Source organism: Bufo gargarizans, chromosome 4, assembly GCF_014858855.1.
Source record: "Bufo gargarizans isolate SCDJY-AF-19 chromosome 4, ASM1485885v1, whole genome shotgun sequence".
Lineage (NCBI taxonomy): Eukaryota > Metazoa > Chordata > Amphibia > Anura > Bufonidae > Bufo > Bufo gargarizans.
Window position 1 is genome coordinate 196,140,320 of NC_058083.1, and position 22,150 is coordinate 196,162,469.

Below are 22,150 nucleotides of genomic sequence, written 5' to 3' on the forward strand. Positions count from 1 at the left end.
TCTACAAGTTAAGTGCTGTACATTCTGTTTGCTGGATCCCAGGTGACCCTGACTCCCTCTGTGTCTTGTGTAGGGAGCCGGTGGTCGTGTCCCCTCACTATTGTAGGGTGTTCAGGTGGTTCATAGTCGAGGTACGAGGATATGCGATCATCCACCATTGGGGTGTTTGCATAGGCTGAGCAGTCAGGGAGAGTGCCAGGTCTTATGCAGGGGTCTACCTTTTGTTCCTTAGTTTTGGATCCAGTGAGTCATATATTCATTTTGCATTGTCTTGTTTCTTGTACACCTTCCATGACATTATAAGCCACCAAAACCGTCTCAAGCATGGATCCGGTTTCACTTTTGACTGAACGCTTCCAGGGTCTTTCATTGGAGGTAGCTGATCTCCGTAAGACTCTTTCTCAGTTTCTAGTGACCGGTTCAGCTTGCGTTCATGGAGTTTGTTCTGAGCCTAAGATCTCGCTCCCAGATACGTTCTCCGGGGGTAGTGAGAATTTTGTGCGTTTCAGAGAGGCTTGCAAACTCCATTTTCGCCTTCTTCCCCATTCCTCTGGTGATGAGGAACGGAGGGTGGGGATCATTATATCGCTGCTCAGGGGTAACGCTCAGTCGTGGGCCTTTTCGCTGCCGGTGGGGGCACGGCCCCTCCGTTCAGTGGATGAATTATTTTTAGCCCTGGGTCAGATATATGATGATCCGGATCGTGTTGCTTTGGCTGAGTCTAGACTACGTCTGTTATGCCAGGGTAAACAATCCGCAGAGATATACTGCTCAGAATTTTGGAGATGGGCAGCTGATACTGGTTGGAATGATGCTGCACTCCGAAGTCAATTTTGCCATGGTCTTTCAGAGGAATTGAAAGATGCATTTGCCTTTCATGAGAGGCCTATCTCCTTGGACTCTGCTATGTCTCAGGCCGTTCGTATTGACAGGCGTCTTAGAGAGAGAGGAGAGATCTCTCCTTCCTGTCATACTCAGTCCCAGGACAGTGCAGCGGTCTCATTCTGTGCGCAGGGGTCTCAGTCGCTGTCAGCCCCTTCTGAGCAGGAGCCCATGCAGCTGGGGTTGATTGCCTCTGACAATAGAAGATTCAGCCCGCATGGGAAGGTTTGTTTTTGTTGTGGAGGTATAAATCATTTGGCAAATGTTTGTCCCTCTAGGAGATTCAGGCAGTTTTCTGGGAGTAATAAAGAAACAAAAAGGAAAAAATCTTTTAAAAATGTTCCATCTGTTACTATTGGCAGGGTTGAGGCGGAAATTGAAGGTTTTCCGTTTGCTTGTAGTTCCCGTTTTGTCCTGCCTGCCAGGGTGGCGCTAGAGAGCAAGAACATTTTTGGTGAGATTTTTGTAGATAGTGGAGCAGCTGTCAATCTCATTGATAATCATTTTGCGATAACTCATGGTTTCCAGGTGTGCACTTTGGGAAAGGATATTCCTGTTTTTGCTATTGATTCCGCTCCACTTTCTCAGAAATCATTAATGGGAATAGTTCACAATATTCGTTTAATTGTGAGTGATGCTCATGTTGAGGATGTGTCATGTTTCTTCCTTAGCGGATTACCTACTTCTCTTGTGTTGGGGCTACCCTGGCTCACTAAACATAACCCCACCATTGATTGGCAAGCGAGGCAAATAAATGGTTGGAGTGACTTTTGCAGAGAGAATTGCCTCACGACATCTGTTTCTGAGGTTTCTACTAAGACTGTACCACCTTTTCTCTCTGAATTTTCGGATGTCTTCTCTGAGAGTGGAGTTCAGGATTTGCCCCCGCACAGGGAGTACGATTGCCCTATTAATCTCATCCCAGGCGCCAAGCTGCCTAAATCTCGTTTATACAATCTTTCCCAACCTGAGAGGGTTGCTATGCGTGCTTATATCTCGGAGAGTCTGAGAAAAGGACACATACGACCCTCAAAGTCACCTGTTGCCGCTGTTTTTTTCTTTGTTAAGAAAAAAGATGGTTCTTTAAGACCTTGTCTGGATTTTAGGGAGCTGAACAGTATCACAATTTGTGACCCTTATCCGCTTCCTCTGATCCCGGACCTGTTTAACCAGATTGTTGGGGCTAAAGTCTTTTCCAAATTAGATCTAAGAGGGGCATACAACCTGGTCAGGGTCAGAGAAGGAGACAAATGGAAGACGGCCTTCAATACCCCTGAGGGCCATTTTGAGAATTTGGTTATGCCTTTTGGTTTGATGAATGCCCCAGCTGTTTTTCACCATTTCGTGAACAGCATTTTTTTATCATTTAATGGGAAAATTTGTATTAGTGTATTTGGATGACATTTTGATTTTTTCTCCTGATTTCAAAACTCATAAGGAACACTTACGTCAGGTCTTGCTCATCCTGCGGGAGAATAAATTATACGCGAAACTGGAAAAATGTGTGTTTGCGGTTCCAGAAATTCAATTTCTGGGGTTTCTTCTCTCCGCTTCTGGTTTTTGCATGGACCCCGAGAAGGTCCGCGCTGTGCTTGAGTGGGAGCTTCCTGAGAATCAGAAGGCGCTGATGCGTTTTTTGGGCTTTGCCAATTATTACAGGAAGTATATTTTGAATTATTCCTCTATTGTTAAACCACTCACTGATATGACCAGAAAGGGGGTAGATTTTTCTTCCTGGTCGGTAGAGGCGCATAAGGCCTTTTCTAATATCAAGGAGAGTTTTGCTTCCGCTCCCATCTTGGTACAACCTGATATTTCTCTACCCTTCATAGTTGAGGTTGATGCTTCTGAGGTGGGTGTGGGTGCGGTCTTGTCTCAGGGTTCCTCTCCTGCCAAATGGCAACCGTGTGCCTTTTTCTCAAAGAAACTCTCCTCCGCAGAGAGAAATCACGATGTGGGAGATAGGGAATTGTTGGCCATCAAGTTGGCTTTTGAGGAATGGCGCCATTGGCTAGAGGGAGCCAGACACCCTATTACCGTGTTTACTGACCATAAAAATCTGGCCTACTTGGAGTCAGCCAAGCGTCTGAACCCGAGACAGGCCAGATGGTCTTTGTTCTTTTCAAGGTTTAATTTTGTTGTCACGTTCCGCCCTGGGGTTAAGAATGTGAAGGCAGATGCCCTGTCACGTTGTTTTCCGGGAGGTGGGAATTTTTCAAGACCCGGGTCCCATTTTGGCTGAAGGTGTGGTGGTCTCTGCTCTTTTTCCTGAATTGGAGGCAGAGGTGCAGGCAGCCCAGTCAGAGGCTCCTGATCTTTGTCCTCCTGTTTGTGCCTCTCGCTTTAAGACACAAGATTTTTAAGGAACACCACAATGCGGTCCTTGCTGGGCACCTGGGGGCAAGAGCCACAGTGGATCTCATCGCTCGGAGATTCTGGTGGCCTGCGCTTCGTAAGTCGGTTGAGGGTTTTGTAGCAGCCTGCGAGACTTGCGCTCGTGCCAAAGTCCCTCATTCACGGCCATCAGGTCCTCTCCTTCCCTTACCCATTCCTTCCCGTCCTTGGACACATCTGTCCATGGACTTCATAACGGACCTGCCTCGTTCCTCGGGGAAGACTGTGATTCTGGTGGTGGTGGACCGTTTTAGCAAAATGGTGCATTTCATCCCTTTTCCTGGTTTGCCCAATGCTAAGACGCTGGCGCAGGCATTTATTGATCACATTGTCAAATTGCATGGTATTCCTTCAGACATAGTCTCTGATAGGGGCACGCAGTTTGTTTCCAGATTCTGGAAGGCTTTCTGTTCTCGCTTGGGGGTTCGGTTGTCATTCTCTTCTGCTTTCCACCCGCAGTCGAATGGCCAGACAGAGCGCGTCAATCAGAATCTGGAGACATATCTGCGCTGTTTTGTGGTGGAGAATCAGGAGGATTGGTGTTCTTTTTTGTCCCTTGCTGAGTTTGCTTTAAATAACCGTCGTCAGGAGTCCTCTGATAAGTCACCATTTTTTGGTGCATATGGGTTTCATCCGCAGTTTGGGACTTTCTCGGGAGAGGGGTCTTCTGGTTTACCTGATGAGGACAGATTCTCCTCGTCTTTGTCATCTATTTGGCAAAAGATTCAGGATAATCTAAAGATCATGAGTGAGAGATATAAGCGTGTGAAAGATAAGAGACGTGTGCCTGGTCCGGACCTGAATGTTGGTGATCTGGTGTGGTTGTCTACCAAGAATATCAAATTGAAGGTTCCCTCCTGGAAGTTGGGTCCTAGGTTTATTGGGCCTTACAAAATCCTGTCTGTCATCAATCCTGTTGCCTACCGTCTTGATCTTCCTCAGACTTGGAAGATCCATAATGTTTTTCATAAGTCCTTATTGAAACCATATGTTCAACCCATTGTACCCTCGCCTTTGCCTCCTCCTCCGATTATGGTTAATGGGAATCTTGAATTTCAGGTCTCTAGGATTGTGGATTCTCGTCTTGTCCGCCGTTCTCTCCAGTACCTCGTTCATTGGGAGGGTTATGGTCCTGAGGAGAGGATGTGGGTCCCAGTGACAGACATTAAGGCCACTCGTCTCATCAGGGCTTTCCATAGGTCCCATCCTGAGAAGGTGGGCTCTGAGTGTCCGGAGTCCACTCGTAGAGGGAGGGGTACTGTCACAACCAGACAGCTGAGAAGCTCTGACAGAAGCCTTACAGAACCTCCTCCTTGAGTTTTCTTTGTTTTGGTTTTCAGTTCCTCATCTTGTTAGCCTCTCTCAGCTGTCATGTAGTTGGACTGATTGCATCCCTTTAAATTCCTCCCCATAATGCATTAGTGTGCGGCTTATACAACTTCCTGGAGTGTGTGTGCATGCTGATCCTATTTTCCAGTCTTCTACAAGATAAGTGCTGTACATTTATTTGTGATTTTCTGTTTGCTGGATCCCAGGTGACCCTGACTCCCTCCATGTCTTGTGTAGGGAGCCGGTGGTCGTGTCCCCTCACTATTGTAGGGTGTTCAGGTGGTTTATAGTCGAGGTACGAGGATATGCGATCATCCACCATTGGGGTGTTCACATAGGCTGAGCAGTCAGGGAGAGTGCCAGGTCTTATGCAGGGGTCTCCCTTTTGTTCCTTAGTTTTGGATCCAGTGAGTCATATATTCATTGTCTTGTTTCCTGTACACCTTCCGTGACATCAACTTTGGGCACAGTGCCCCACTGGTCTAACTGGGATGTCACAATCGGGAACATGGAGTTGAAGCGCTTTGAGATGACCGGTGCCTTCTCAGGATGCTTCCATTCTAGCTTCATAAACCGAGACAAAGTCTCGTCCACTTTAAAGGCCCTTGGCCCCCTAGAGGTGGACTCTGAAGCTTCCCCAGGATCAACATCCTGGTCCCCTGACCGGATAGTTCTAAGTAACCTCAGGGTCTTCTCTACAGGAAAGAAGTATCTTACAGCCTCTTCTTCCTCCCCTTTAGACTCAGGAAGCTGAATACAGGAGCTCCGTGCCTAGCATGAGCTTGCCTGCCTCCAGCACGCCGCACGGCAGTACCAGCTTCCATCAGATAAGCTGCAACCCTGAAAAAAAACCACAAGGTTAGCATGTAATCTAAGAGTAAGGCAGCCAAATGGCTGCCCCAGTCTGTCCTGCAGTCCCAAAGGACAGAAAAAAACACACTGATGTATGGGGGGTTTGGCCTCTTATAGTGAGGTAATGGGGGTGTAGATTTATTTAATTACTTTACTTCATTAAATATTCCGTCTGTCCTACCAGTTTCACTGGGGCGGATAAACCCCACATGTGCTGCTGGTTATGACATAAGGCAAATGAGTATTGTGAACGTGTGTATGCTGTGTGCCCAATAATATATATAACAAAGATAACTGGGGGAGGGTAGGAGAAAACTTAGGGCTAGGGGAGTATCAGGGCTCAGAATGTGAGCTGATGAACTATACGAGGTTCGGGTAGTGTCCATAATACGGGAGTATATTATATCCGTCTTAGAGCAGCCATAGGTAATGCATTAGATTCGTTTTATGAATGTATAATTTCTAATTAGGATCACAGTTTGTATAGGGGGTGAAAAATTATATACAACATAATTCCCAATACTTGTTTGCAAAAGTCGGTAGGTTCATTCCTGCATTTTTTATTTATTTAACACAGGCGTTCATTGTAGACATGTGAGGCATGTATGAAGCCCTCTCATCTTTGTTTTTGCAGACATTAAAGGGCATTTACGCCACAATTGTGGCAAAAATAAGTTGTAAATTATGATGCACTTCGTATGTGCACCATAACTTGCGACTTTTTAAGCCTTTTCAAAACTTTTCCTGGCCAAGTGCCAAGAGAAGAGGCAGGGGCTTAGCATCGCCCACCGTTTTGCAAAGATGCGCCTAATTTATTAGGAGGCATCTTCCACTAGTGCTAGTAGATCAAGACTGGAGTATGGGTACGCCAGTTTTGGTAAATGTCCCTCTATATTTTATTTGCATAGGGACATTTCTAGGATACACATTTCAGTCACAAATTTTAATTTTCATTTAATATTGCATAAAACCACTGTAATTAGGTTATATTTTTATCATGCTATACTGTGTGCTCTCAAAATATGTAGATATAGGTAACATGGCAACTATTTGCCATGTGCAATATATATTTTATAACATGATGGCTAAATATAGCATGGCCTAGTGTTTTTAAGAGCAAAAGCTTGTGTTAGGGCTGTTTCACACGAGCGGATGCCGTGCGTCGCATCCGCTCCGTGAAAGACAGCCAAAACCCGATGCAGACTTCAGAGGCACGGAGCATTATCAGTCATGTTAATGCTCCGTGCCTCTGAAGTCTGCATCGGGTTTTGGCTGTCTTTCACGGAGCGGATGCGACGCACGGCATCCGCTCGTGTGAAACAGCCCTTAAAGTATACACGTGATATATTTATATATACGGTATGTGCTTTGCACACCTTGCTATATCCTTTTTACATTGTTTTTATGTATAAACTTCTGCTTGGGTGTGTGTTTTTAGGTCCAAATGTTTGCTTTCATGCATTTTACAAAATTATTCCTGTTTGTCACAAAGGTACCTGAAGGTGGACATGGTTATCTGCCCTTCAATTCAATGATAATCATCAGGTTTTCTGCTTTCAGGAAATATACAGGTTTTGGATACCTTCCAGGTTTTTACAGTATCTCTGAACACTTGCAAATCCATGGAATAGTGACTCAGATACTTTTATAAGTTTTTTTTATCTTTCTTGTAACTTGGTATGCAATCCTTCAGAAGCAAATCAAAGGCGTAATATGCTGTACGTACATGACAGAAAACTACCAGGTTTCAGACGATATCATTTTCCGTATTTTTAGGCCGATTATCTTAGGTAGGGTCTGATTTTTTGCAGGTGATGGTTTTATTGGTACAATTTTGGGGGGCATACGCCTTTTTGATCGCTTGGTGTTGCACTTTTTGTGAGGTAAGGTGACAAAATTTTTTTTTTTTTTACACCGTTTTTATTTATTTTTTACTGTGTTTATTGGACGTGGTGGATCATGTGATATATTTATATAACCAGTCGTTACGGACGCGACAATACCTAATATGTGTGTTTTTTCTATTCTAAAACATATTTTGCGCAGGTGGAGCTGCAATAGTAGGTTTTCATGTACTGTATGAACTGTTTCAGGTTCTACCCAAGAAAATCAATATCTGTAAGGATTTTTTCACATCTGCGTTGCAGATTCCGTAAAAAATGTTGGCCATAATAGCAAAGCATTCTGCACTATTTTGTGTTGTAAAATGGCGAGCCTTATGACAAAAATCTGATGGAACTCGATATATCCGTCGTACACCATTCATATCTGTCATACAGCAGTTTGGATGCTTCTGTTACATTCATTGTTCTGTTCCTATAACAAAGCAAAACAGCGGAAATCACAATTTAACTGGATTCCAGGCCATAAACAACATCCCATCATCTGCCATACATGTCTTTGAAGATTGCGTCTGCTCAGAAGTTTTTTTCCAGTGCCAACCCATTTGGAATTTGTTTTTCCAGCTTCCCACTATATCATATGCAATATTAAATAGTGCTATTAGAAAGTAAAACTTGTCCCGCAAAAAGTAAGTCCTCATACGGATATGTGAAGAGAAGAATAAAAATAAAAGTTATGGTTCCAGGAAGGTAGGTAGTAATAAACAAAAACGAAAAAAAGGAACATCGCTCAGTCAGGAAGGGGTTAAAAAGCCATTTACACAGGCCAATGGAAAGTGCATGCAGGATGAGTGACAGCTACTACGATTGTTTGTCCCCAATACTTCTACATTGTGTCAGCTCTCATTGTCTGAACACTGTTTGTATAGATTAAAATAAATGATCTGGACAGACATTCTGCTGTTTGGCCACAAGATGCTGCTGTTTCCAAAACACAGCTAACAGACTGCATATATTTTTATATTCATGAGGTGGAGTTTCAGAGCCTGGGGAAGAAAAGGAAGCAGCCATCTTAGAGGAAACAGAGACTGAGGAACTGTGTGAGCAGAGAATCCGACGACATCCAGGTGTAAGAACATCCCTCAGTGACCAGAGCTGCAGCTAAGTGAAGCTGATCGTGTTCAAGACCCTGATCTTGTGCAGAGGAACGAGGATTGCTTCCAGGAACGCTGACGAGAGCTGAGGAGCAAAGCTACATACACTGCGGGACCGCATGCTTGTTGGAGAGGCATTTGTTCTGTTCAGAGTCACCAGCGGATGCAGAGCAGACCCGGGTCGGTAAGATCGTGCACGCACCTCATTACAGTGTTGGCACCTAGAGACTGAGACCAGGCCTGTATTTAGTTAGTTAAGGTTTCTGTTTGTGTCAGGCCACAAGTGTTACTACTTTTCATTGCAAGGACTCCATAACTTAAAGTGACATTTCACATTGAAGATCTGATAAAATTCACACAAACTCAAGCAAGGCTGACATTTTGCTCAGAAGGAATACTCAGGCACGTACTACAAGACCAGTTATGGGAGAGGGAATCCTGTAGAGCTTTGTAAGATTGTAAGCTGTTGTGCTGCCCCGCAGGCTAGCCCGTACCACACACCCATACAGTGATTCTTGTTTTTTTAGGGTAATAACAGGTAAGGTGTGGCAGTTTAGTTGTGCCCACCACTAGGAAAATTACTGAACTTTCCTCCTGCATCCATCGGAGGGCGCCGCGCTGTGCAGCACAAGGGCCTCAACCTTCGGGCTGGGTGTATGTAATTTTATTGTATGTTCCCATCATTTGTGGTTGTGTTTATTGGCACATTCAAGTAAAATTCTGTTTTAGCAAAAGCTGGTGTTGGGGTTGATTTCCTTGTTCGTGGCTTCACTGTTTCCTGGGTGAGCCCACCCCGGTACACGGCTTACAAGCACACCCCCTTTTTACATGGGGAACTGTGTTGCCAGTCAGCCAGCTTCTTCATGCTCACATAACCCATCTAATCGGCCGATTTATTAGATGGCCGACACATTTCCATGGGCCAAGTATCAGGAACAAGAATTTATTCAAAGATAGAGCATGTACTATTCTGCTTCACAAAAAAGGGACGGTGGACGAATTGAAGTCAATGGGGGACATTTACTAAGCATGTTGCACCAGAATTATGGCGTAAAATGTGCCAAAAAGAATGGCGTTTTGCTTTGTGCCAAATATATCAACTGTTTTCTCCAGAATTTTCACCATAACAAATGCATCACAGCAAAAATGTGTTACAAATGTCAAAGTAGGCAGGGCTATCAAATTAGCGCATATTACATCTCATTTATCCTCTTATCGGCAGAAATGGCTCAAATTGTTGCAGACAATTAAAGGGGTTATCCAATAGTACAAATACCCCCACAGTGCCTGGGACCCTCCTATAGACTATACTTGCCTGTTCCCCGACACCCTCATCTCTCTGGATCCCTGCACGGCCGCCACTGCATTTCCTCGTTGCACACCATCCGGCGACAGGGGGAGCAGCCAATAGCAGGCCGCGGGAGATGCAGTGGTGGCCATGCAGGGACCCGCCTAATGTCGCAAATTAAGAGAAACAGGCAAATTATCAAGTTTATGGCCCTGATTTTCATACCTTCAATCCAGAATTCTGGCGTTCAAAAGTCGCAAAAAAAGGGCTTTCGTCACTTTTTGCAATCGCTTGCGCAAAATGTTGTGGCTTCTAGCATTTTTAGGCTACTTTCACATCAGAGTTTTCAATTCCGCTATTGAGATCCGTCATAGGATCTCAATAGCGGAAGAAAATGCCTCAGTTTTGTCCCTATTCATTGTTAATGGGGACAAAACTGAACTGAACGAAACGGAATGCACTAAAATACATTCCGTTCCGTTTGTTTGCGTCCCCATCGCGGACAGAAAAATGCTGCAAGCAGCGTTTTTCTGTCCGTGATGTAGTGCGGAGCAAGATGGCTCCGTCCTGACACACAATGTAAGTCAATAGGGACGGATCCGTTTTCTCTAACACAATAGAAAACGCAGCATGTTCTATATTCTGCATTTTTCACGCAGCCCTGGCCCCATAGAAGTGAATGGGGCTTCAGTGAAAAATGCATTGTATCCGCAAGCAAGTTTTTAGGAGATGTTGTTTGTAAATCTTCTATTTTTTTATCACGAGCATGAAAAACGCATCAAAACGCATTGCACTCGCGCGGAAAAAACTGAACAATTGAACATAATTACAGACAAAACTGACTGAACTTGCTTGTAAAATGGTGCGAGTTTCACTGATAGCATCCGGACCTAATGCATCACGCCCGTGTGAAGAGGCCTTACGCCGCTCACTTCAGTTTTGTTATGTGGGTCGGAAAGTGGGTGTGGTTAGCTATGTTAATGAGTGTCACTCCAGATTTATCATTGAGACTTTTTTTTTTTTTTTTTAAGTCGCAATCTCACTCCAGGAGGAGGGTGGAGAAAAAAAACTGGAGAAGCTTCTCTAGACAAAGGTGTCAGGTCTAAGGGCTCATGCACACAACAGTATTTTGCGTTCCGTATACGGACCGTATTTTGATTCCATATACGGTCCGTATTCGAAACCATTCATTTCAATGGGTCCGCAAAAGATGTGGACAGCACTCTGTGTGCTGTCCGCATCCGTTGCTCCAATCCGTGGCCCCTCAAAAATTATGAGACATGTCCTATTCTTGTCCGTTTTGCAGACAAGTAAAGGCATCTATAATAGGACTCCTGTTCCGTTACGCAAATTGTGGAAGGCACACAGGCGGCAACCATTTTTGCAGATCCACAATTTGCGGACTGCAAAAAAACGGCACGTTCGTGTGCATGAGCCCTAAGGATAAGACAAATTTATCAGGTAACACAAAACATTTGATACATTTGGCATAAAGTACTCCAACACAGACTCAAGCAAAACTGACTTTTTCCCTCATGATAAATTCCCCCCTATATAAAAAAAAAAAACCACATTTTAAAAGTGGTGTGTGCCTTATGATATATGAGGTGAAAAAAAATCACTAGTGTTTGTAATAGAATTTTTGGGGGGCAAATTACACCTTTATTGATAAATGACCCCATGACCCCCAATGGGTCTACAAAAAATATGCAGATCAGACATGGATCTCATCCGTATTTTGCAGAAAATGGACATGGACATGTGCATTATGCCTAAGGGCTTGTTCACACAAATGTAAGGGTTCTGTGCCCGTGCTGTGGACCGTAAATTGCAGTCCGCAATGTACGGGCACCGACCGCAGTCAAGCTGCATGCGGATCGCGGACCCATTCACTTGAATGGGGTCCGCGATCCATCCGTTCCGCAAAAGAGTATATTCTATCTTTTCGCGGTGCGGAGGAACGGAACGGAATCCCACGGAAGCACTCCGTAGTGCTTCCGTGGGGTTCCGTTCCGTGCTTCCTGTTCCGCATCTCCGTATTTGTGGACCCATTCGGTGATGCGGAATGCACATGGCTGGTGCCCCCGTGTATTGCGGACCAGCCGTCAATACACGGGCAATATGCCGCAATACGTCAACGGCCGTGTGAATGAGCCCTAAGATTGGACTTAGCCACCCCAGGTTTTAAGTACAAAAACGACATAAAAACTGGTGAAAACCTGAATGTGTACTTAGTGTTTGGGTATAAACATATTACATAACACAATTATGCTCCATGCCAGATGACAATTGCTTAACAATGTTCTTCACTGCTCTAGACTTGAATAATGTAAGAGGCCAGCCATTTACAGATAGTGCAGGTAAAGGTCCAGAAATTCCGAGTTGTAGACCCTGGCCTTTACACGTACTAGGATCAGGAGCTCCTGAGTCATGGCCTGGAATACTGCTTCATTATAGGTTCCTCAGGCAATCAATCCGAGTAATTATAGGAGACATGTGAAACGATAGTCTTCATATTCTGCTTGTTTCCATCTTCAGCTTATTTCCATATTTTGTCATTCTGGTCCTCATCATTTCTGGCAGCTCTTTGGAATTGTCTACTCCACTCCTCCTTTGAAAGACCTTTATCCTTCTCAATTTGAGCTTTGTGTTTTTTCTTGTGTGTAGTTTCCAGGCTTTTTTTTTTATCCAGTTTGATATCTGGTTTCATGTTTGAGTCTTCTAATCATCTTTGGTGGCTTTAGGTTCCATCCAGACTTTTCCTATCAGTTTATTTCTATAGGCTGTCAAGTTTAGGCTATGGAAAATAAAAAACCTGCGCCTAGCTGCACAATGTAAATAGAGCGTGAACCTTCTCAAGTTCTGGCAAGGTATGGAAAGTTTTAGCTCCATATCTGTATTATCCTCTTTAGGTAAAGACATATTAGGTGGCATTTCATGGTCATTTCTGCCTTTCTCTCACTTGGTTTCCACTCTTGGGTGTTCCAGTGTGGGAATAGAGGGGTGCAGCTAGGGTGCCTGAGTCATCGAGTGACTCAGAGGAAACGTTGCACAATGTATGGATTCTCCAGGATGTTTCATTACAATAGGAAAAGAGCCAGTTATCAGTCACATAGATGAAATCTGGATCTTCTGTTATGGCATGCCAGGCTGCTGGGCATTATCACAGCGTACTGGGATGTACAGTTTGGCACTATGGCATGTCCACAGTCCATGAGAACATGTGTGAATGTAGATGATTTATGGCATCTGATGGTAATGATAGTGTGCACCACATACATGGAGCACAGGTCTGAACTAGTGATCATGAAGCAGCAGCAGGTTCCACCCTGTCACCATCTCCAGGAGAGGTGGGCACCCATGCCATCACTTGTAGCCCCATTGCCCAGGCAAACGTAGGCTGCCAGGTCCGTGGACCAAGGTCATTATGTGGCACTGTAATGATAAAGGTATAGGCTGCAGGTGTGGCGTCCTGGCAGTGCCCGTACCCAGGGCACAGCCACTGCTCTCTATTCACAGAGGGTCGCGCCGTCCCTGCACTCCTGCACTCCGCTTCCATTTTCTTATAATGAATAAAGCAGATATCTGAGAGTGCCAAGGAGAAAGTTAACTCTTGGCGTCCTGGCACCGCGAGGTGATATGAGACGGGGTGGACGGGTGAAGAGCGGGCAGCAGCGGCGGGACCTGGGCAGACACCTGAGGGGAAGCTGTGCCCGGTAAACAAATAAACAGCGCACCCAGAGGTCGGGGAAAGGGTTACAGAACCTCCTATCACTGCGGTGACGTCACCGCCCCGGCTTTATAAAATGAATGGGCTGCTGATATGAGACTTACAGAAAGCCAGGACTAACAGGAGGAGGGACTACAAGTCACCAGCTCCTCTGCCACTCGTAACCCGACAGGATTTCTTGCCCTGAGGAGACTGACTTCCACAGTTAGGATGCACCTCTGCCATATTGTCAGCTGGGGAATAGTGCTGGCTGTGCTGTGCTGCAGGACGGAGGCGAAGCCCGTAGTCCAGGCACATCAGAAGGTCAGTGACCACCTGAAGCTTCTTCCATCCTTTGTCTTCTTCTCCCATCCTCCTCACTTTCCTTCCAGGGCTCTTTCCAAAGTTTCTGCTCACTTTCCGCCATCCCCGGGCACACTCATGTCTCTGACTCTCACCCCAGCGGTGACAGGTGGCACAGGAGAGGGGGCACACAGTTTCATCTAGTTTAGGTTCCTATGCCATAGAGAAGGAGAACTGACAGGTTTCTCCAAATCAGCGATTCTTCCTAGAAGACCAGGGCTTCATAAAGTCCAGTTGTTGGTGCCTCCTGTATATGGAGGTCATAGTATACAGCACTATAACATTGGTGATAGGGCTATTCCCTTGTCCCCAAGCTAGCACTCGGTGGTCACAGATTTGGACCCCAGTCATACCACTTGGGGCATCTGGTTGGGTCATACATTGGGATATTTACATATCATTCACATTAATATTAAGGGTATTATTGGGAAAGGTTTCCAGATCCCATTTTGATGCCAAGTATACAAGTTCCCACATTGAGTCACAGTATATCCTGGAAAATACTTCCCCTGCCAGCAAAATAATACGCTGCCATTCCCCTTAATGGGGTTATCTATGAGATTAGGGTTTACGCTGTGCAATCCCAGTGATCACAGTAATTGGGGATTACTGTTTTTCTGCAGGGCAGATGCCATTCCTAGGAGATGGAGCTGTTTGATTGTCCGTGTTCGTATTTTCCCGACTAGGGACCAATCACCTATTGGCATGATAGGCTGGCAGATATCACAATGACTCCCTCGATGAAATCCAGCCCTGAGACATTTGTTCTGTTGTACTTCTAAGAATTGTTAGCAAATTCTGCTGAAAACAATGGGATCTGCCAAGAGAGAACTGATCCCTATGGGCAGCTTTAGCTATCAGGGAGACCACACATTTAGGACACTGTATGCAGCCAGCCAACTCTGTACAGACAAGTGAGATATTTTATTCCTGTAGACTCCAGGTGTCTGGCCGGGTACCAGAAGATGCTCAGATTGTGGATGGAGAACAGAGGAAAACAGATCATTACTAGAAATAATCGTATCAGTATTACAACATGGCAGAAATGGAATAGCAATAGAAAATGTTGTAATCTATGGTTATTAGACGGGCACAGTATGCTCTGTCCATGGGTGGCCTTATATAACCCCATAAAGTAAGGGCTCATGCACACGACCGTATGTATTTTGCGGTCCGCATAAAAAACTGATACGCAAAAAAACGGAACGGATATGGAAAGAAAATACCTTGTATGCATGAGTCCTAAACCTGGAAATTTGACAAATGACAAAACGAGCTCTGCTACATCTGCCAATTGCACAATGTGCTGTTTGTGACTTGAGCTGCAGGTGCATTTTCTTACCCTCATGATGCAGATACAAGGTAAATGACAAATTCAATCTGCACATAGATAGACATAATGGGCCAGATTTATCATTACACTGACATCTTACTCCACTTTTACATAAGTCCAAAGTCACTTTTGGCTAAGTCAGATTTATTAATGGTCCTTTAATACTGTGATGAATGTGGTTGGACGGTAGCAGTTTATCCTTCAGTAAGCGGCTTTACAAAAGTCGCACATCTTTACGAAAAAGTTGCGTTGTTCTATTAAAAAGTCTCATAAGATAAGCATGGTCCTCACTGGAGGGAAATTTTGCAATTTTTAGCGACTTTTTTAAATTGTCACAATAGTAAATCTGTCTAGAGATTCATTTACATAAGAAAACACGCCCACTTTCAGAAAACTGGCGAGCATAGCGCAGAGCCAATAAAAGTCGCACATTTTTGCTCAGTTTTAGCGATTGCGCAAAAATTTGTGACTTTTTCACTCCGACTTGAGCTAATGATAAATCTGTCCCATTGTCTGTGGGGAGGGGGCTCATTACCCAAAAACTGACGGAATTGAGTTCAAATACCTGTACAACAGTTTTTATAAAAAAATAACTCAATATTTAGCTGAAGTGTGATGTAGGCTCCTTTCTGCCTGGTAAAAATGCCAGGTTTGCCCCTTGTCATGCTGAGATCTGTAGAAACGTGCATGGTGACAGCGGTATGTGTGTGTGTATGTATGTATGTATATATATATATATATATATATAGCTCCCCGGAGTAAGACACTGAGGGATATAAATGATATTAGGCTCCCAAATTAGTTTAGCAGGTGGTCGCCTGACATTATATTTAAATCAGTGGTCAATCTGCATCATAAATGCAACCGCCAGGCACGGAAAAATGTCTGGAGGATTAACCCTTTTCTCTCCCTGAGGAAGATTTGCCAGCACTACGAGGGAAACATAAGAGAAGGGGAAGGATTAGGATATAATGACTTAATCTGGGCTGCGCTACTGAGACTAAGTGAATGAGGTTCATAGTTTGGTGCATTGGTTTCTTTGTGCACATTTGGCGCAATATTAACCACCGCTGGTATGGAAAGGGTTACTAAACAGGCGAACAGTACGGCCCATGACATAATGCAGCGACAGGCAATCTCCAGCTCAGAGTCCACCACGTAGTCAACACAATACTTCTCGTGGCACTCTAAAAATAAAGTCCTTTATTGCACTATATACCCCTCTTTATAGGCAGCGGATGTGCCCGACGTGACCAGGGCTGCCACCTTGTTGTGCAGTGCTTGATATAGAAGGGCAGCCGATCTTATCAGGTTATCACTTGTCATCCAGGGGCGATCACTGATAATACTGATAGGAAGTGTGATATCTTGAAAACCAAGTCTGCTAGTTGTTTTCAGTGAGAGACAAGTCGAGACATCACTTCTGTCATTCGACTACATCATCCCTAGCTCCAGTGCACCATGCAATGCAGGCATTTCATCTCCATAGCTTCCTTCACACAGTGCCTGCTGGTATTCCGCTTCTCCACTCGAGCTCAAGCGGAACTGTCCTTGAAGTCGAACCAAAGCGATCAAATATTTGTAGTCCATCATCTTTCCTTTCACTAAATAATCACTTTAAAAAAACATCCTATTTTTGCCAACTTTCCAATGTGATTTAATGGTCAGTTTGTGTTATCTAAAAATACGTTGACTAATGACCATCCGTATTTTGCCTTTTTTATCTTGCAGTCACTGCGTGCATTATTAGGGGAAGAACTCGCAGAATATTTGGCCTCTGGAGAAAGGGGAGAAAGAGTCATTGACCCCAAGACTCGTGCTCGACTTCTCAGAGACCTACGCATAGATACGCGGTCAAGGGCAGCGTGGAGCAGGTTCGCCAACGAATACCCCAACAACCGCAAATCTAAAGGCATGTCTAAAAAGGGGCTACCCAAAGGCTGTTTTGGCCTCAAACTGGACCGCATCGGAACCATGAGTGGCTTGGGGTGCTAGAAGTTGGAGCACCATCTTGTGGTGGTCAGTATGAACTACTCTTTACAGTTGACTTTATTGTTCTCCTAAACAGTCTTATGTATGAACACAAAAACGTCACTTATTCCTCCTGACACACAGTAGCATGAATTCAGACCCTCATTATTTAGTCAGGATCTGGTTTTCACCTTTTCTAGCACAGTTCAAGTTCAACCTTGAATTCCAGCTTTTATTCAGTTATACATAGGTAATTAGTTACTACACATTAGAACTACAAATACATTCTTGGAAACTGACTTTCAAAAAAAAGACAACATTGAAAAACCTTAAATCGAACAAATAATGGTAGGCGTTAAGACAGGAAGGCAAGATTGCACTTGAATATGTCTATGTTTGTTTTCTAGAACCACAGACTGTAGGCTAAAAGGAATTGCATTGTAAAGGATTCTTTCACCAGACAGACCTTTTAATTTGATAACAAATATTAAGAGACACTAATGGGTTAACATGCCTCCCCCACCATCTTACGGTCTGCATATGTATATAAGGGTTCCAATGCCTCTTGACCAACAGAAATGTAAAAAAGGTTCATGATTCAGCTCCTTCCACTGGATGAAGGACTCTTATATGTATCACGTGCAATATTCCAGGATTTATTTATTGGGTGTGTCGGATATCCTTTAAAATGACAGTGGGTGTTCCTGGACAATTCAGCAACCCATTATTACAGTTTTAATTGCCGTTCTGGCCGTTAGTGAATATAGATGTATTTGGTGGAGTTCATCTAAAGCAGGCATCCTCAAACTGCTGCCCTCCAGCTGTTGTAAAGCTACAACTCCCACAATGCCCTGCTGTAGGCTGATACCTGTAGGCTGTTCAGGCATGCTGGGAGTTGTAGTTTTGCAACAGCTGGAGGGCCGCAGTTTGAGGATGCCTGATCTAAAGGTTGACCAGTTAGTCCGACAGTGACTTCATCGCTTATCACAGTGTACTTATATAGCTCTCCTGATATCTCCAGGTAGGGTACATCACAACTAGTCTATGAGATCATCCCTAAACGTGTAATTGACACGAGCTGATTACAGCGTGCGTATAACACAGCGCCACATTGTCATTGCCTGCTGATTTATTCCAAGCAATGTCAATCTTAACGCTGCGGTGCCTAACAAGCGCTCTATACCCAGGCTTTGCCTGTGCAACAGAAGTTTTCAGCCTGTGGGAGGAATACGGTGACAACTCGAGGAAAATGAATGATTTGAGGCCAGAGCTGCGCTTCCCAGGCTTCTGGCATTGAAAATCCCGGGGCTGTGTTATTAATAACTAGGATCATAATTCCATCTGCATTTTCCATGTGCTGTTACAAGCCTCGAAGTGCCGTATGAGAGAAGTCAGAAACCTGGCCGGCCATATGCTAATAACACGACTGATCCAAAGTCTTTTTCTCTTTCAGGCTCCTAACATCGACAACGGTTTTCTGATCACTGGTCATTATCCTGTCTTAGTGTAGACGCCCAGCTGAGAATCTTACGTTTCCAGAAGATTTTACAGTGAGGGGACAGGCCCGGTACGATGGGACATAGGACCTGCTGTTGCCACGTGTCTGCCATCATTTTGTCGCCAGCGCACAAGAGCCATTAATGTGCGCTCCGTATACGCATCTGTCATGAGGGCCGCCTAGAAGTTTACATATCAGTGTTCAGACACGTGCTTCACCTTTCAGGTGGCCAAGCAGACTGTCCCGTGGGCTCTCCACATGTAGAGTGACTAGGCTCTCTGAGTGCAAAACCATTCCTAATTCATGGACTGACAACCTTTGAGCTGCAAGGAAATCGTCCCCAGGTTGCAATTAAACCATCAGACGCCTGACTTTAACTCTACCCTGAGATTCAACCCTTGACAGCTCATCTACAGAATGTTTTGAGCTACTGTTTGCGCTGTACTGAAGCACCGGAGTTCAGTTACCAACCCGCCATGTTCATAGTAATGACCTGCCTCTACCAGAGAGGTCAGTAATGCTTGTCCAACGTCCGCAAAATAATAGGGTAAGACTGCAGTGCTTTCTGGGACAAAGGTCGGTCTCGAACCCTTAGTAGCTGCTTCACTATTTTTATTCCTATCTGTTAGGGCTCATTCACATGAATGTGCGCTGCCCGTTGCCGTATTGCGGCCCCCATTTTGCGGATCCGCAATACACAGGCACCGTTCCGTGTGCATTCCGCCTTACAGATGCGGACCCATTCACTTCAATGGGTCCGGAGATACGGAACGGAACACTATGGAATGCTTCCTGGGGTTCCGTTCCGTGCCTCTGCACCGCAAAAAGATAGAACTTGCTCTATCTTTTTGCAGAACGGACGGATGGCGGACCCATTCAAGTGAATGGGTCCGCGATCCCCAATGCGGCTGGGCTACGGTCGGTGCCCGTGCATTGCGGACCGCAATCTGGGGTCCACGGGCTTCACACGGTCATGTGAACAAGCCCTTAGTCTGATGTCAGTTTTATGTTGATCTTATGGCCAAGTAAACAAGCTCCAATGCTACAAATGACATGAATGGAACGTTTCCTTTTCTGTTTTTACTTTTAGACGTCTAATGTTGTTACAGAGCTGCACATAATTATAGGAAAACAGGGAATTTGCTATTTTATTTAGGATTTCTCACAGATCTGGGAAATTAATTTGTAGAGGTTCCAGCCAATTTATACGATACTTGATACGAAACTAGTATGACGTGTGACTTTGCAGTAATGGTCTACCAGAGCGGACATCCCAGCATTACATGTATTACTAAATGTATCCAACAATATACCTTTTCAGTAATTATCACATCCTGACACCGAGGGCTTCTTATCTCTACTACGATATAGTTAGTTGCATGATTAAGTATTCTGAGAATTGGACAAATTCAGTTCATCTGTATGCAGAGGGTTTCACTGAAGTTGTGCCAGACGCACTAGACCGACCTGGATAAAGCACACATAAAGTCTTCATTTACCCCGCCGTTTTCATTGAGAAGCTGCGAGCTTTGTCAGAGAGACTCAATCCAGCAGTGCAAGGACGAAGTCTCTTGGGGTACTCATGCAGGTGGAGAGGGGTGGGGGGGTTTTGACAGAACTGTATGTAAATTCTCACCTTGCATCAATGTATTTATGTTGTAAAGCTATTTATATTGTTTATGAAGAGATATTTATAAAGAACTTTTATTTATGTAATGAACCGGGTCAAACAATGTAACATTTTGTCCTGAATAGTTGAAACGTTTTAAGATTAAAAAAAAAAAAAAAAGCGAAGAAAAAAAACTTTGTTCCATGTACATCTGTAATCTGTCTTTATTTCTGCTGTTCGGTGATCACATTCATTCAGGAGCAATTTACTGAGCACAGTCACACTAATCTGGCGAATACACATAAGAATTAAGAACTTTTAAGACTGCAGAAGAATAGCTTCCAGAGGGGTCTAAGAGGTTGCATTTGCAACTGAACATTTTTTTTTCTCATAGGTTCTATTCAGAGAGGTAATTTGAAGCTGCTGGGCCCAAATGCAAATCTATATCAGGGCCCACCAACTTTGAAACGTCATCAAATGGCATCTGTCAGCAGATTTGTACCTGTGACACTGGCTGACCTGTTACATCCACACTTGGCAGCTGAAGCCATCTGTGTTGGTCCCATGTTCATATGTGTCCGCATTGCTGAGAAAAAGGAAGTGTTAATAAATGCAAATGAGCCTCTAGGAGCAACGGGGGCGTTATCATTACACCTAGAGGCTCAGCTCTCTCAGCAACTGCTGCTCTCTATCTACTTTGGTTGGCAGGGCCAGGTGTAACAGCGTTTTTACTGTCTGGCCCTGTCAATCAAAGTGCAGAGGACGTGACAGTTGCAGAAAGAGAATCTTTTAGGTGTAATGACATTTTTTATGCTATTTTTAATTTTCTGTGTCAATATCTATATTATAAAAAACAAAATCCTGCAGTTTTTCGCACTGGCCACTAAGCCTAATAATAGGTGCCACATCTTGGTCTGTACTGATCACTTTACTGCAGTTTTCTGCTTATTATTACAGGCAGGATTATGATGAAAGATATCACCTATAACACAGGATCCACCATGCACAATAGGTGATTGTCAAAGTTATCTATGCCCTCCTGACTTCTGCACAGGTCACAGAGTATGCCTAGTCACTGAGGACTCTCTGTCCATTGTATCTATGGCCCAGGATGGCAACTTTAAAGCATAGCTCAAAATTCTGTTAAGAAAATAAAAACAGATTAGAAAAAAGGATATGTGTCACTATCTGGTTTTAACTGATAGAAATAAATTATAGGTGACATATTCTTCTTTAAGTTTGCAATGTTGAGCCATAGTTGCATAACCTGCTGGTGGCCAATAGCATTAGGTTAATTTATCTCACAACTGAAATTAATGCTTTAGTTTTATTCTGTATACACACCCTATAAATTAACGTCTTCCTATACAGTGGCTTATGAAATCAAAAGTGACTGAAGGGGGGCAGGTGCAAATGTTGTACCAGTGCCTCAGGCTACATCTCTGAATAGCTTGTATAGAACGCATGCTTGTATAGAACATTCAAGCATGAGAATGATGGGAGATGTAGTTTAAGCAGACCGATCACCATTAAAATGCAGTACAATCTTCTGGCAGCCAGATGTAGAGCAGGAGGAGCTGAGCAGATTGAGTTTTATGGTAAATGATTCTGCAAAACTTGTAATCAGTAGCCAAACGGGCTGTCTTATTAGTGATTGACAGTTCTTTATGTATGTAGACACATACAGAGAAGGCTCTTAGTTACTGATAAGACCGCCCACTTGGCTACTGAGCTCAGAAAGAGCAAAGATTTTAATGTATCAATTCCAAGCAAGTTTTACGGAATCTTTTCCCATAAAACTGTATACAATGCCTTAAAAAAGTATTCACCCCCCCCCCCCCCCCTTGCCTCCCAACCTGGAATTAACATGGATTGTTTGGGGATTTGCAACATTTAATTTACAGAACATGCCCACAACTCTGAAGAT

At 44.2% G+C, this 22,150-nt stretch overlaps 1 protein-coding gene across 1 annotated transcript; it reads left to right on the forward strand.

The window, feature by feature from the left end:
• Nucleotides 1-13,581: 13,581 nt before the first annotated feature.
• On the forward strand, nt 13,582-18,982 carry NPPC (natriuretic peptide C). Its single transcript, XM_044291210.1, has 3 exons — nt 13,582-13,773; nt 16,877-17,164; nt 18,570-18,982. Exons 1-2 carry the CDS (start codon nt 13,681-13,683, stop codon nt 17,138-17,140), a joined length of 357 nt encoding a protein of 118 aa, XP_044147145.1. The 5' UTR covers nt 13,582-13,680; the 3' UTR covers nt 17,141-17,164; nt 18,570-18,982.
• Nucleotides 18,983-22,150: the final 3,168 nt, after the last annotated feature.

Bases quoted from the DNA above. Each gene is read 5' to 3' on its own strand.
- NPPC (XM_044291210.1), top strand. From the start codon at position 13,681: ATGCACCTCTGCCATATTGTCAGCTGGGGAATAGTGCTGGCTGTGCTG. The intron at 13,774-16,876 runs GTCAGTGACCAC...TTTATCTTGCAG, and splicing joins TAGTCCAGGCACATCAGAAG to TCACTGCGTGCATTATTAGG.